The sequence below is a fragment of the Sceloporus occidentalis genome, unplaced genomic scaffold (genome assembly GCF_023333645.1).
Source record: "Sceloporus occidentalis isolate IW3139 unplaced genomic scaffold, rSceOcc1.0.p SCAF_5, whole genome shotgun sequence".
Taxonomy (NCBI): domain Eukaryota; kingdom Metazoa; phylum Chordata; class Lepidosauria; order Squamata; family Phrynosomatidae; genus Sceloporus; species Sceloporus occidentalis.
In genome coordinates this window covers 41,637,730-41,652,266 of record NW_028316985.1, presented here as the reverse complement: position 1 = coordinate 41,652,266, position 14,537 = coordinate 41,637,730, and the positions used below count along the sequence as shown (strand labels likewise).

Genomic DNA, 14,537 nt, shown 5'->3' with positions numbered 1-14,537 from the left:
AAGACCAGCATGAGGAGGAGGAGGAGGAGGAGGAGGGTGATTGTGATGATAATGAGGAGGAGGTTACTACTATCCCCTCCTAGTATCAGGGTCCCTACCTCAGCAAGTTGGACAGCGGAATGGGTCCAGATCCGCTGCCCAGGAGCCCTCCTTTCCTGCCAGCCAAGAGTTTCTCCACCAGAGACACATTCCCAATGCGAGCAGCTTCCAGCAGTTCCTGGTCCTTCCCCATGGCTAAGAGGAAGCATCTGAGGACCTGGGCCACCAAGATAACCCCCAGCAACCTCCCTCTTCCAAAAATAAATAAATAAATAAATAAATAAATAAAATACAGGACGTGGGGAGGCTTTTTATCTCCTTCTCCTCACCCAAAAGACCTAATAATAATAATAATAATAATAATCTGCCCCTGTGTCACAGGGAGCTGGGCAATGGGGATGATGATGATGATATTCCTGCAGCCTTTTTTCCCTCCAGAGCAGCAGCAGCAGCAGCAGCAAAAGAAGAAGAAGAATATTGCAGATTTTCCCAGAAGGAGGGGAAGAGGGGAAAAAAGGAGCAGCAGAAGGAGGGATGGTGAAGAAAAAGGAGAAGAAGGGGGAAAGCACCTCCTCCTCCTCCTCCTATTTTCACTAGAGCATTTCTGGGTGGAGTTTGGAAAGGGGAAAAAAGGAAAGGAGGGAGGCAGGCAGGAAGCTCTTTGCTGGGGAATGTGGAAGGAAGGAAGGAAGGAAGGAAGGGCGGCTCTCTGAGGCTGCTTTAGGACTAAAGAGGGAGCGCTGAGCAAAGGGCGGGAAAAGAATACAATAAAAATATAATAATAATAATAATAATACTCGAGGGGCTCAGCCTTGGCCGGCTTTAAGGCCCCGTTGCTGAGGAGACCAGCCACGTCCCCTGGCTTCTGAATGGCTGGAGAGACTAGGTTATTATGGGTCCCTCCCTCTCATGATATTCTCATTGGGCTCCCTTCCAGTCGCCTGCTCTGGCTCTGGCTCTGGGGCTCTGCGCCGAGGAAGGGAGCCTTCTTCTTCTCTCTGACAAGGGAGCGCGGGTGCCCAGCCCGCCCCGAAAAGGAGCAGCAGCAGCAACAGCAACAGCAGCAGCAGCAGCAGCAGCGCGCGCGCCACACTGCGGTGCCGCGCGCGGGGGCGCGCTCTACTTCTCTCTCGCTCTCAGGCAGGACGGAGGAGTGAGTGCGCGTGCGCGTGCCACCCTTCCTAGAGCCGTTAACGGTTACTCTGAAACTGACGAGGGGCGGGGCTACTCTTGGCACCCCCTTCTGCCTCAGTGACTGACTGAGGCGTTGCTGTAGGGGTATTTTTGTGGGCTTTTTAAACAGATGTGTGGCCCTGTGCTGGAAGAGCTTTATTCCTGACATTTCCCCAGCAGTTGTGGCTGGCATCTTCAGAGAATGCTGGCATGGAAAAGAGTCATTTTATACACACTCACACACACACACACCTCCATATTTGCTAGCATAAGGGGAACAAGACCACCCCCCATGAATGTGGAAAAACTACAAATAACAAAAACACCATGTTTTTACCTGAGAAGACACCTCTCTAGGAATCTCTAGGTCCTCCAGGGCAACTCTGTGGACAACGTCCAAAAGACACTGGCCATAGAACTGCACTGGAGGAGCTACAAATGCCTAGTAGAGTATTCTCTCTAGGAATCTCTAGGTCTTTCAGTGCAACTTTTAGTTAAAGTTGACCATAGAGTTGCACTGGAGGACCTAGATATTCCTAGAGGACATATTAATCATACCCATGGATAATCAAATCTGCAAATGTCAAAGCCACAAATATGGAGGGATGAGTGTATATATACACTCACGGACTTGATTAACGTGTCCTCTCTAGGAATATCTAGGCTTTGTGGCACAAGTCCCCACCAGCATTGCCTTCTCCTTTTTTGTCGCGTGTTTTTAGATTGTAAGCCTGAGAGCAGGGAACCGTCTAATTAAAATAATAATAATTGTAAGCCACTTTTGAGAGCCTTTAGGACTGAAGGGAGGGGTATAAATACCGTAAATAAATAAAAGACATGACACAAAAGGAGAAGGGAATGGTGGTGGGAAAGGGGATGAGGTCCAGTGGGTCTTCTCTCCCTCTGAGGCCTGGACCAAGGCAGATGGATTGGAGGGAGGGCTCTTCCTTCTTCCAGGCTAGTCCTGATGGAGCTGGACCTGCCTGGTGAACTCCCTTTCAGGCCGGCGGATGGCAGTTATGGAGGGCGGAGTCTCCTTCCTCTCAGGCCGGTGGATGATAGTTATGGAGGGAATGCAACCACATAGTCTGAAAAACCCACAAAAAAACTATGGATGCAGACCATGAAAGCCTTCAACTTCACATTTGGCATTGCCTTATAGAATCATAGAGTTTGAAGAGACCCAAGGGCCATCAAGTCCAACCCATTCTGCCATAGGAAATCACAATCAAAGCACACACATACACACACACACCGACAGATGGCCATCCAGCCTCTGTTCAAAGACTTCCACAGAAGGAGACTCCATCACTCATCCCTCAGTGGAAGGAGGAGGGATGTGCAGGGTGACCTGAGGTCCTCTACTCAAAGGGAGGACAAGGCACCACCAAATTGTAGGGTATTCTTTAAAAATGAAGGACACAACCACATTTTGTAAAAAAAAGAAAGAAAGAAAAGCTAAAAGCACTCCTTGGTCCAAAATACACTACAGAAATAATCCAGTTTGAGACACAGTTAAAGGTCCAAAACACACTGCAGAAATTATCCAGTCTGAGACTGTTTTAACTGCCCTGGCTCAGTGCTAGGGAATTCTGGGAAATGTAGTTTATTGTGCCCCCAGAGCTCTCTGACAGAGAAGGCTAAACGTCTGACAAAACTACAGTTCCCAGAATTCCCTAGCATTGAGCCAGAGGAAAAAGAAGGAAAATGGGGCAGAGTTCCCGGCTGTGATAGTTAAGGGGACCCTATGAGGTAGCGTCAAGCAACCCATTCTAATCCTGCCATAGTTGTTAAGGCATGACCACACTTTTAAAGGATACTCCTCACACGCCTCTTTCCCAGCAAGTAGATCACTGCAGAGTTGGCTCTCAAGACATTATGACTGTAGGGTAATTTAAGTTTCCCAAGGGTTCAGCCTTTGCCAAGGAATCAAAAATATTTAAATATCAAAAATGTCAAAGCCAAACCTGTCAGCTTTAATTCAGCAGGGTAGGAGAAATGTGCCTTTGTCTAACTATGCTTTCCTAAGAACTGAGACCGACTCCAAAAACAACACAAGCAACTTGTAGTTCAGAACAAAAGTTTACTAATGGCTTTAATCTATACACTTGTCCATCTGCATTTGCTGGGGTTAGGGGCTAAGGACCACCATGAATGTGGAAAAATCACTGTCAGGGTGAGCCCCACTCACCCAACTATTTTCCTGTTGTAGTATCCCCATGGGTTTTGTCATCCCACCGCTGCCACCAAATTATGTGATGAGAACCACCAAACTGCTTATTTTTCCCTTTCTAGAATTCATTTTCACATGGTACCTAGTAGTGTGGTTACTTATTTCAGAACCAGATGAGCTTGTAAGTAATTAACAATAAAACTGTACAGTATTTTAAAAACAGTTTAAGTTTTTCACTTGTTCAGTTGGTACAGTTGTTATTGATGTGCTTAGGTCCTGTACACACCACCCATTAAGGCCAGCATGGGGACAGAGTTGGGATGTAGCGTCCTCATGATGCACATGGCACACCTGACTCCACCCCCAGGGTGCCCTGACGCCATGCCACTCCACATGGTGCATGGCCTCATGGAGCTCCTCCGGCGCTGCATCCATACGAGCGCCATACAGTTGTGTGAGGTTGCCGCAGCTCTGATCCCCGTACAGCCTCTTAGTTACACTTTGTTACTCCGCTCTCCCTCTTTCTAGGGAATTCCAGTCACTCTCACTTAGGACCCTCATTTACTGTCATCCTTCTGACCTTATTTCTGTTCTAGCCCTCAGGCTGACCCTATCCCTCAGGATATCAGACCATCAACTGCTTTAGCTCTCACAGTCCCTGACCTCTGGACTTTCACACAATCAGACCCTAACTGTCTGAAACCAAAACCCTATCTGACTCCAACTGTCACTAACGGAATTCTTCTCCTCTTACCAGCCAACATTCTACTGACTGAGTCCTGATTGGCTGTAGCCAGCTGATTCCTGATTGGTTATAGCTAGCTTTTTCATTATTGGCTGTTGCTAGCCTGCCATAATTCTGCCTATTCTTCACAACCGCAAATAACAAAAACACTATGTTTTTACCTGAGAGAACACCTCTCTAGGAATCACTAGGTCCTCCAGTGCAAATTTGTGGTCAACATCTGCCAGACATTAACCATAGAATTCCGCTGGAGGACATAGATATGCCCAGAGAGAACACATTAATCAGGCCTGAACAGGAAGAGGCCTCCCCTTCCTCCTTCCAACTGTCATCTTCCGGACTGAGAGGGAGTGATCAGGCAGCCCCAGCTCCACCAGGGATAGCCTGAAGAAGAAGAAGAGCCCTCCCTCCGGTCCATCTGCCTTGGTCCAGGCCTCAGAGGGAGAGAGGAATGCTGGACCTGATCCCTTCCACCCCCCACCATTCCCTTCTCCTTTTGTGTCGTGTCTTTTAGATTGTAAGCCTGAGGGCAGGGAACCGTCTATTATCCCCTCTGTTGTAAGCCGCCCGGATTCCCAGTGATTGGGCAGCATATAAATAAATCCTATTATTATTATTATTATTATTATTATTATTATTATTAAAATCCATGAATAATCAAATCTGCAAAAGTCAAGGCTGCAAATGTGGGAGGACAAGTGTATTTACATAAAAGGCTATATTCTAATCTATCTAGTGAATAGTTCAGGTAAAAGGAAATTTTATTTTACCATCTCTCCAAAGATTGGGGATACCACAGAGTTGCATGCTGCAGCAGTGTAACAACACCACACCACGCCCCCACCTCAGCATTTTCTCAACACAAAAAGAAGCGGCAGAAAGCCACTCCACTTTGCTCTGGGAAAAAGGCAACTTTCTCAACACATCAACATATGGCGCCAGGATCACCTTTGTGACTGTAGTCAGTAGCTTGTGAGCTGGAGAAACACCTGTTGCTTTCTCAGTGAGCAAAGAGACACTGTAATCTTCTCTCAGATGAGGCTTTTATTCATAGAAGAAGTTCCACTGTGTACAACACTATATACATCGACACCATCCACCATCCACACCAGTAACAACCCACTCTGAGGCACACACTGTCTCACTCTCCCTCAGTGACAGTCGAGAATGACAGTTGACAGTTGCATCAACATTCCAATGACACACTGTTTCAGTGCAGACACATATTACTGCCACTAGAGCTGTAAATAACTTCCACAACAGCTCCCTCTAGGGGCCATATCCATGTCATTTTCCCAGACCTGTTCCAACATGGTCCTGACACTCCTAACCCCAGCAAATGTGGGGGGGTCCACTATAGTTTATTTACAGCTATATTACATATGTTCTGTGCCTTCAAGTAATGTCTGATTGACTGTTGTTTTATCCTGACTGATTATTGTTTTTGCCAGACAGAGTATTGAAATAAAAACTAGATGTCTGAGTGGCCACTGGTGCAATGGCAAATGCCACCCTGTGTAGTCAAACTGCATCAAGGTCCCACTGTTGTAAGGAACAAAATTGTTCTTAAAAGCATAAAAGATCGTGAACAATCTTCTAGCTAGCTTACAAATTACAGTGGGCTCTCTATATCTACTGGGGTTATGGGTAGAGGGTCCCCATGAAAGTGTAAAAACCACAAATAAAAAACCTTTTTATTTAACCAGAGAGGATGGGTGAACACTTGCAATGCTCCTCCGCTGCTTGGATTTCTCTTGAAGAAAGGGACAGGCAGAAGAGGAAGAGGACATAAATAATAATAATAATAATAATAATAATAATAATAATAAATTTGAAATTTATTATTATTGTTGTTGTTGTTATTATTATTAATCTGTGGCCCAAAGTAGTTAACCTATTTTAATTTTGACCCCTTCCTATAGCCAAATTGACCAGGTCTGTACTAGGCTCTCCAGCACAACTCTACGGTCAACTTCTGCTGGAGGACCTAGACATTCCTAGAGAGAATCAAATCCGCAAATAATCTAATCCACAAAAGTCAAAGCCACAAATGTGGAAAGCCAACTGTACTTCTCATTTTTTCTGTTTCTCTTAGAAATAGCATACTATGGCCTGCATCTAATGTTAACTTCCAACTAAAGTAGATTCATTAGATAAATGGGAACTTGATAAGTCAAGAATTCTTTAAAGTACGTTGATTCAGTGGATTTATTCTAACTGGGATCATTATTTGTATTTAGGCCAATGGTTGCATTAGAATCCATTGCAGTTTTTCCTCACTCCTGTATTGTGAGTACTTGTACAGCTAGCTGATCAACTCTAATTTTTAAGTTCTCATATGCCTTGCCACATATATTAAGCCTTTCTTTTAAAATATTTAAACTAGAGCATTTGGGGAGGGGGGGGGGTGCAGCACTGCTTGTTCAACTTCTCTAGTAAGCACATTCTCCAATCTGAATTTGAAAATGAGATACCACTATATTGTCCCAAACCTGGCATTCTCTTCAAAAGATAGCTATTTTACAACATTTGGAAAGATGATCTACATAAGAACTGTCATGCTGGATCATATCAAACTAAAAGCATGTCTACCCATGGTATTGGAGTATGCATATAAAATTTTTAGTGGTTACCCATAAATTATGTAGCTTGTTTGGGTCTATTTTCAAGATCTATTCATTTGCTTTTTGTAAAAATAGACAATGAAGATTTATTTTTTAAAAAACCTAATTTCCCCCCAAATGACCGTCAGAAAAATCAGCATCAGAAAAAGATTCAAACACTTAAATCAGAAAACAGTAGCAAAAAATATTTATATTTTTCTGAAATTAGTAATGTTTTTTGAGCAAAACATTAGAATTCACTTGGAAGTTAAGGCAAATCATGTTTGTTTGTTTAATTCTTCCATCACTGCACTCCTTTCTACTTAGAACATCTGAACTTACAGTGGCTGGCAATTCTTGGTATAGAAGATGATAAGGGTTACATAAGAACTTAAATCTTTCCACCTTTCCCTCAGCTGGCACTTAATTTTAGTGACTCAGCCACTGATCCATGATCCTATGGCTACAATATGCAATTTATAAAAATAACCTTAAAATTCCTTCCCTTTTATCTGTAGAAAAGCCTTTATGAAACTTCATCTCAAGAAAATCTCAATACTATATAGTGATTGGCAAAACCTCTGATGTGAAATAAGCTTAAATCCTTTTGAAAATTACAGGAGAGGTTGAAGCAGCTCATTTCATAGGTTACCACTACTTTCAGATATTCCTGTAGATCAAAAGCTTGGGGCTCCATATTTGAAGTCTTAAAACTATGAGACATTGCTGTCTGGGTTCAGCACAGTTTAGATCTAAATTAAGAGCTGTCAGTCTGATATGACACTTTGAACAATTTCAGTATCACATCATATATAGGTCAGCAGACATTTCTGTTTAATTTTAATCACTAGAAAGCAAAGATATGGGGTAAAGTTTTTGTTCAGTTTTATACAACTGATCAGAAAATATTTGATTAACTTCTATAGCTTCCACCCCTAGACTTTAAAAGTAGAAATTGATTTCTCATGCTCAGTCAGGTTCTGTTCAGTTGTGGGAGGTTTGTATGAAGTTGTCTAGGAGGTTTTGCTATGTCCCATAATAGAGAGCCTCTGCTAAAACAATTCCAGATTGTGCCATACGCAACTATCTGAAAATGTGTGCTTTGCTGGAAATGAAGATATTTGCTTTATTGGAAATCTGTCCCTAAACCATTTGAACCTTGATTTTTCATATTTGGTCTTGTTCCACAACAGTTACATCTTGGGAACTTTCTTTCAGAGGACTTATATTACATTTTCATATATTTGAACCCAATGATGCACTTGTCATTATTTTTATAATTAAGAACTCTTCTCAGGTTTGGTTCTGATTATATTACATCTCCATAGTCACAGCATTGTTGTCCAGGAAAAATAGTGTATATAGGGGAAATGAGAAGATAGGAATAAGGTAAATGCTTGAATGATATATATTTATAATATATACTGACTGTGTGTCTTTAAAATGCAATGTGATTAGTGGTTTTCCCTCCTCCTTTTATCCTTGTATCTTATCATCACAGTATGTATGTTAAAAGTCAGGGCTATCCTTTAACAATCATTGACAGTGATCAGAAGAATTGATATTGGGGTTCTAATTCCTCAAGGAGAGCAGCAGCCCTAATCTAAGGACTCCTTAGATTCCTGTTGGTTTGTTTATTCATTTAATATATATCTCACCTGTTCCCTGAGTTGGGGCCTAAGGTTTCTTCCAACATAAATTAAAACTAGGTACAGTGGTTCCTTCCCATCCACAGAATTTAATTTCTGTCCCCTCTCCCAAACGTGACAAAAAATGTGGACTGTTGCACGCCATATTGCTCAATGGTGGTGACATGCACATAGATAGTGTATGCACCACCATTGAATAAGGGCTTGGTCATCCACAGGCAGTCAGATCCATGGATCAGCAGCCCACTGATGCAAAGGGTGCACTATACTTGAATTAAAATATAATAACAAATAAGTTTTTAAAAACTAAACAACTATATTAAAAGATCAATTCTTAAAATAAATAAATCAAATAATTTAGAAACATAACAAGAAGAATAAAAATGCAGCATACAAACTCCATTAAAGATCTTTTTGCTTGTTCAAATAATTTGGCTCCTGAACCTGCTGAAAATGTCCTTCTCTGTACTAGAGGATGAGCCCTTTAAACCAATTCGCTCTTTATGGAATGCTTGTGTCGGAAAACTAAGCCTGCACCAGGGAAGAGCAGCTTAGCAGCTTGTGAAGTTCTGCTGTTGGCTATTATGGAGCTGTCCATGGTCCTGCTTTGATTCACTGTATTTTGCCTATGAAGTGGCTTTTGGACTCAGAAGACAAATTCAGCCCTAGATTTGAAAGGAAGTTACTTTGGGGCTGCTAACAGGGAAAGAAATTTTATTTCACGTTTCCTGCCTTTGTTTCAAATCCTTTAAAGCCTGTAAAAGATAAGGAATGTGTCTTCCATCTTGTATTGACTCTACCTAGAAACTATGTTAACAATTTAAGAAAACATCTCAAGCAAGATGCAGACTGTCACTTTTTCCTGCTTAATGGTTTGTAACTTTGGCCTGTTACAAACTGCCAAAATAAAGCTGCTTCGGGTCTCTTTGGAGGTATGCTGTTTAAATGATGCATGCATCCTAAGAATCCGGAAGCTGCACCAAAGCTGCACTCCAGTGCTTAGGAATGGAGTGTGGCTTTGGCGAGACCTCCAGACTCTTAGGACCCATGCATCATTTAAATAGCATACCTCCAAAGAGACCTGAAGCAGCTTTATTTTGGCAGTCTGTAACAGGCCTTTCTGTTCTTGGTGAAGAAAGCCGGTGTGCTTCAAAAAGTAACATGTTAGCTGTGCCTTTTAGTTGCTCTAATAAAGGTACGACCATAATGTATAATTTGGATTTTGATGTATTATATTTTCAATAGTGGTATTAACTTTATGGCCTGTTGTTTCCTTACAGCCTGTTTTGTGACAATTGTTCTTGCTGAATCCTACTTACTAGAGTTGTGCAAAGATTGTTCTATATGGTTTGGGGCCTACTTTGGCTATTTGAATTCCAACAATCAACTGGATGAGTACAACCCAATCTGGATCCCATATCCAAATGGAAACTCAGAAATCTGTATCTTTGCAGCTCCCATTAACTTGCATTGGGAAACCAAAAACAGCTATTTTTCTCAAAAGTTAATGCAAGTCCCTTCAGAGTGGATAAACCCTTAAACATAGCTGATAAACCCTAACAGATTGCAGGAGATAATTCCAGAGATTTTTGTACTAGTCAAAATATGTACTTTAAAAAGTCAACCATGACATACTTGCTGTTTTTGTCCTGACACAGTATTGGGAGCAGAGAAATATGTGCTGCTTTTCTGATCTATTGCTTTCTTGTCTGTGCTTTACAGTTAGATTTATTGTATTTGTAGCTGACTGTGATAATACAGATAGAGACAGAGCAGAGACAGAAAAAGCACTAGAAGAAGTGAAAACCCACTTAACCCACTTAGCCCATCTTCAGTAGTGTTAGTATGCTACCAAACTGATTCGGATCCTGATGCATTATTCCCAGAAATGGCAGTGACTCCATTTTAAACCAACACATTGGCAAGTGTGACTGGCAGTAGGGTTTAAATGTCATGGAGATATTTGGTACGTAAAACGTGGTGGGAACAGTAACACGGATCTGGGCTTGCATCAGCACAAAGATTTGGATGTCCTTGGCACAAAAATGTAAGTGTGAATGCCCCCATAGATCGGTTAACAAAGAAGCTCCTTTTTACAAAATATTTTTGCACATGCCCAGCCCCCAGTCCCTGTCGCTTCTAGTCTTCCATCTAGCTGGAGGGTTTTTTTTAGCAGCATTGATACTGGAAGGATGGTGAAGAGGGGCTGGAGAAACACAAACTTTTAGTATGAGGTTGAGGCAGTGTGTCTGCAGTAAACAATGCAATAAAGCTGCAGTTGGGAAAGAATAAGATTCTGCTCTAGCTGATCCTGCTGCAGCTGGATGGGCCTGCTTACAACTGCAGCTACCTCCTGAATCTCTTACAAAGGGCCCATGAACAGCAAAACATAGAAAAAAGCAGAAAGCTGATAAGCCTGCCTCACTAGCTATCCCAGCAGATATATAGTTTTCCACCAAAATGGAAATAATAAGAAAAGTGGAGATTGTTGAAAGAAAAAGAAATCCCAGAAAACATTTGGGAAGAAGTTTTCACGTGGTCTCTAGCAGGTCCAAAATGTTTCCATTTACTTATGCGAGGCTAAATTGACCTGGTTGTTTCATTTTATACATTCATATACATTTTGAATAAAATTTATTAATTCTGAATATAAGTTTGCAGAAACACGTTGAACTGCTCCTTTTGCTTGTGGTTTAGGAACCTATCCTTACTCTTTCCATGTTATTTCTGTTTCTGTTAAAGAAGTAACACCTAGGAACACACTACTTTGCTAACTGATCTATCCTTATAAACGTGTTAAAAATACCTACTGAAATGAAAATATGTAACAAATGTATTTATTTAGTGCGGATTTTGACTTACTTCAGCCATGTCATGGTGTTTACTAGAAGCATCCAGGATTGAACCTATTTGTAATTAAGTTCCTTCATAGCCTTTGCAGTTGATGGTAGAGAGAAATAAAAGATAAATGAGCTGAGCTTTTTAAGTGAAACAGGTGCTCTCGTCAAATGTGCTATAGCATCAGTCAGTGTGTACACTGGGACTCCGAACAGCTTAATGAGGATGCTCATAAGGCAAACAAGCAGTAGCTGCCAGTAGGTGGTACAGGAAGAGAAGTAATAACAATCAAGAGAAACAGCAGTGCAAAGCAGTTTCTTTTCCTATTCCTTAGTGATAATTTAAGCTATTAACCTAAATAAACCTGAAGGTGTCAATCTAGGTTTATTGAATACCTCTGTGGATTGCAAGAGTCGAAGAAAGTCTGTAAACACAATACAGGATATAATTTCAATTACATCTTCTACAAATGTGTTCAGTTTATAGCACTACATTAAAAACGTATTGCAATAGTTTATCAATCCATTGTCTGGAACTGATTTTTTTTCCAAATACATTAAAAGCCTTGTTATGGCATTTGAGAATTTTCCAAGTGAACAGAATTAAATAATACTTGTACCACAAATATAACTCCTCTTTCACAGCTTTTGTTATTTGGAACAACTCAAAGTTCTAATGCTGCTGACAATAAATTCAGGTGATTTTTCTAAGTACATAGTTATTAAACTATCTTTCTTTCTGGCATTTGGAAGATGAATTTATTAACTACAGCAGTAGAACATGCGTGCTATTTCTGGATGGCTTTCTTTCCTTCTCATATTAATAACACTCAAAAGGGGGCTCATTTTGGAGCAAAAGTATTAACAGAATAAGGTCTCAAACCATTTTGAAAGGGAAAGGGGAGAAGATAAGACTTACGTTCTGGATGAAATGCAGAATGCTATTGCCAGGGACATAACTGCCAGCTTGGATATAGATACACAAGTCCTTCAGCAATGGCAGCTTCCAATCACATTATCAGTTGATCAACATATGTAGCTTAAACTAGCTGTAATATTTTGAACTATCAGTACTGATGTTAGAATTTTTTCACTGCTTGCAAAGAAAATTGTAATGTAGACAACATTCTGGACAATGTATAGCATTCTTTTTAGCCTAAATGCATCTGCTAGCATTTTGTTGTTGTTATCTGCCTCGTCAATCTTGACCCATGGTGACCCTGTGGATGAGACATCTCCAAGACTCATAGACCCATTGAATAAATGGAATTTTACATTAAAGTTGATATACTGTTCAGCACTGGATTCAGTGGTCCTACTCAGTTTGGGAGGAATGATTGGTCTGAGACCTTTATGTTCCCAAGCACTCACAAAGCCTACTTATGTTCCTCTGCCCTTTGGACAAAAACTGTATCATAATTTGGAATCCAAGAGAAAGTGTTAAAATCCCCACTAGATGGAGCTTGTGCTCCCTCTAATTTCTTCAATTTGTTAAATCTGAAGCAAAAGCAAAAACTAGCAGATGAGAAAAACTTAACTGGATGAAGCAAATTTTCCAATTTGTTGAACCAATTTATGAAATGCTTTTGTTTGCTTGGAACTTGGATGATGTGTGCTGATGACACAAAGCCAAGATCAACATCACCTATTCAGCATACTTGTAAATACTGGGAAACCATATGATGGACAAAATTATATCCCTGTCTAGTTATAAAAAATTGATAAAATGAAGTAATACACAATGTAAGATCATTTCCTTCCAAACTTTTGCTATTTAATGCTTTCATCTACTGAGAATGACAAAAGAAAGAGAGAGGTTCTTAACTGTTCACCAGATAACATTGCCAATGTGATGCTGCACTTAGGATGCAAATGCAATTCTTACGTGCTAAAGATCAAATTTTCCATTAGAGACAACAAACTGCTAATACCAACTAGATTTTGTTTTAGTGTGTTTTATCTGGTTTATGCAACATGGTGATTACTGCAACATATAATCTGATGAGAGATATGTGGGAGTTGGACATGTTTTGTCCTCCAGTAATAAAACTTTCATAAACTGTTTTAAAAGACATGGCATGTTGAACTGTTATGTAACTTTATCCACTTAGCTCCTCAGTATTTTAGACTGGCTCTACACTAATGCATGGGGGAAAAAATCAGCTTAGTAATATTCAGAAGTTTAATAATCCAAAGAGATGGTAAAGAGGTGATATGATAGCCCTATTTAAGTATTTGAAGAGGTGTCACCCAAAGGATGGAGCAAGCTTGTTTTCTGCTGCTTCAGAGAATAGGACCCAGAACAATAGACTGAAGCTACAGGAAAAGAGATTCCACCTCAACATTAGGAGGAACTTCCTGACAGTAAGGGCTGTTTGACAGTGGAACGCACTCCCTCAGACTGTGGTAGAGTCTCCTTTCTTGGAGGTCTTTAAACAGAGGCTGGATGACCATCTGTCAGGAGTGCTTTGATAAAGAATTCCTGCTTGGCAGGGGGTTGGACTGGATGGCCCTTGTGGTGGCTTCCAACTCTATTCTATGATTCTATGAATCATGCTCACTAATAATAGTTATTCAAAACTGGTGGAAATGTTAAAATTGTCTTCCAATGTCATCTATATTTTAGGGTCACTATAAGCCAGCAAGGACTTGAAGGCACACAACAACAAACATTTTTAAAATACTGTAACCACACACAGTTTTTTAAAAAATTTTTGATGTAATTTCACATAAATTTGTCTTCAAGATATCAGTCAATACATCTGAGTAGATTAAATGAATAAATTACAGGGGTACACTATTAGATTACTTATTATTGCATTTGAAACATGTATAGATCTTTATTCACTTGGATTTATTTTTAAAAGTTGCACTGAATAGTGGGACATTTTTTCACCTCAGTGAGAACTCCAGTGTATTGAACGTTTGCAATGTGGTTAGGGTTAGAAGAGTTTAGAGTAAATATGTCTTCTGTTTCCTTCTGGGGCCCTCTAAATATGGTCAGCATACAAAATATACTCAGGTATAGTTCTTCATCTTTCCATTTTCCGAAGAAAAAAAACAGGATATATTTTGTCCTAACACGTTACATTGACATGGCCAAAAAATATCACAGAGGCCAAAAGTAATACCTGGGACTCTTTTTGTCTCACCTGGCGGTCTGTGTGTGTGTGTGTTTAAACTTTGTGGCAAGTTGCTGAAAGTTGGGGACACTGTTTACAACTCTGCAGGCGACACCAAGATTCAGCAACAAAATGTAACTTTAATGTACTAAAGTGTTTTGTCCGAGTGCATAAAGGTTAACATTAATAACAGCGC

General features: G+C 40.5%; 1 protein-coding gene across 8 annotated transcripts in view; it reads right to left on the bottom strand.

Moving 5' to 3' along the window:
* ANKS1B (ankyrin repeat and sterile alpha motif domain containing 1B) overlaps positions 1-829 on the bottom strand; it is a 499,785-nt gene extending 498,956 nt beyond the window's left edge. For all 8 annotated transcript variants that reach the window (XM_089523880.1, XM_089523881.1, XM_089523882.1 and 5 more), the window contains exon 1: positions 99-829. In XM_089523880.1, the coding sequence (XP_089380006.1) occupies positions 99-232 (134 nt within the window). In that variant the 5' untranslated portion in view covers positions 233-829. The remainder of the gene's footprint in view (positions 1-98) is intronic.
* Positions 830-14,537: the final 13,708 nt, after the last annotated feature.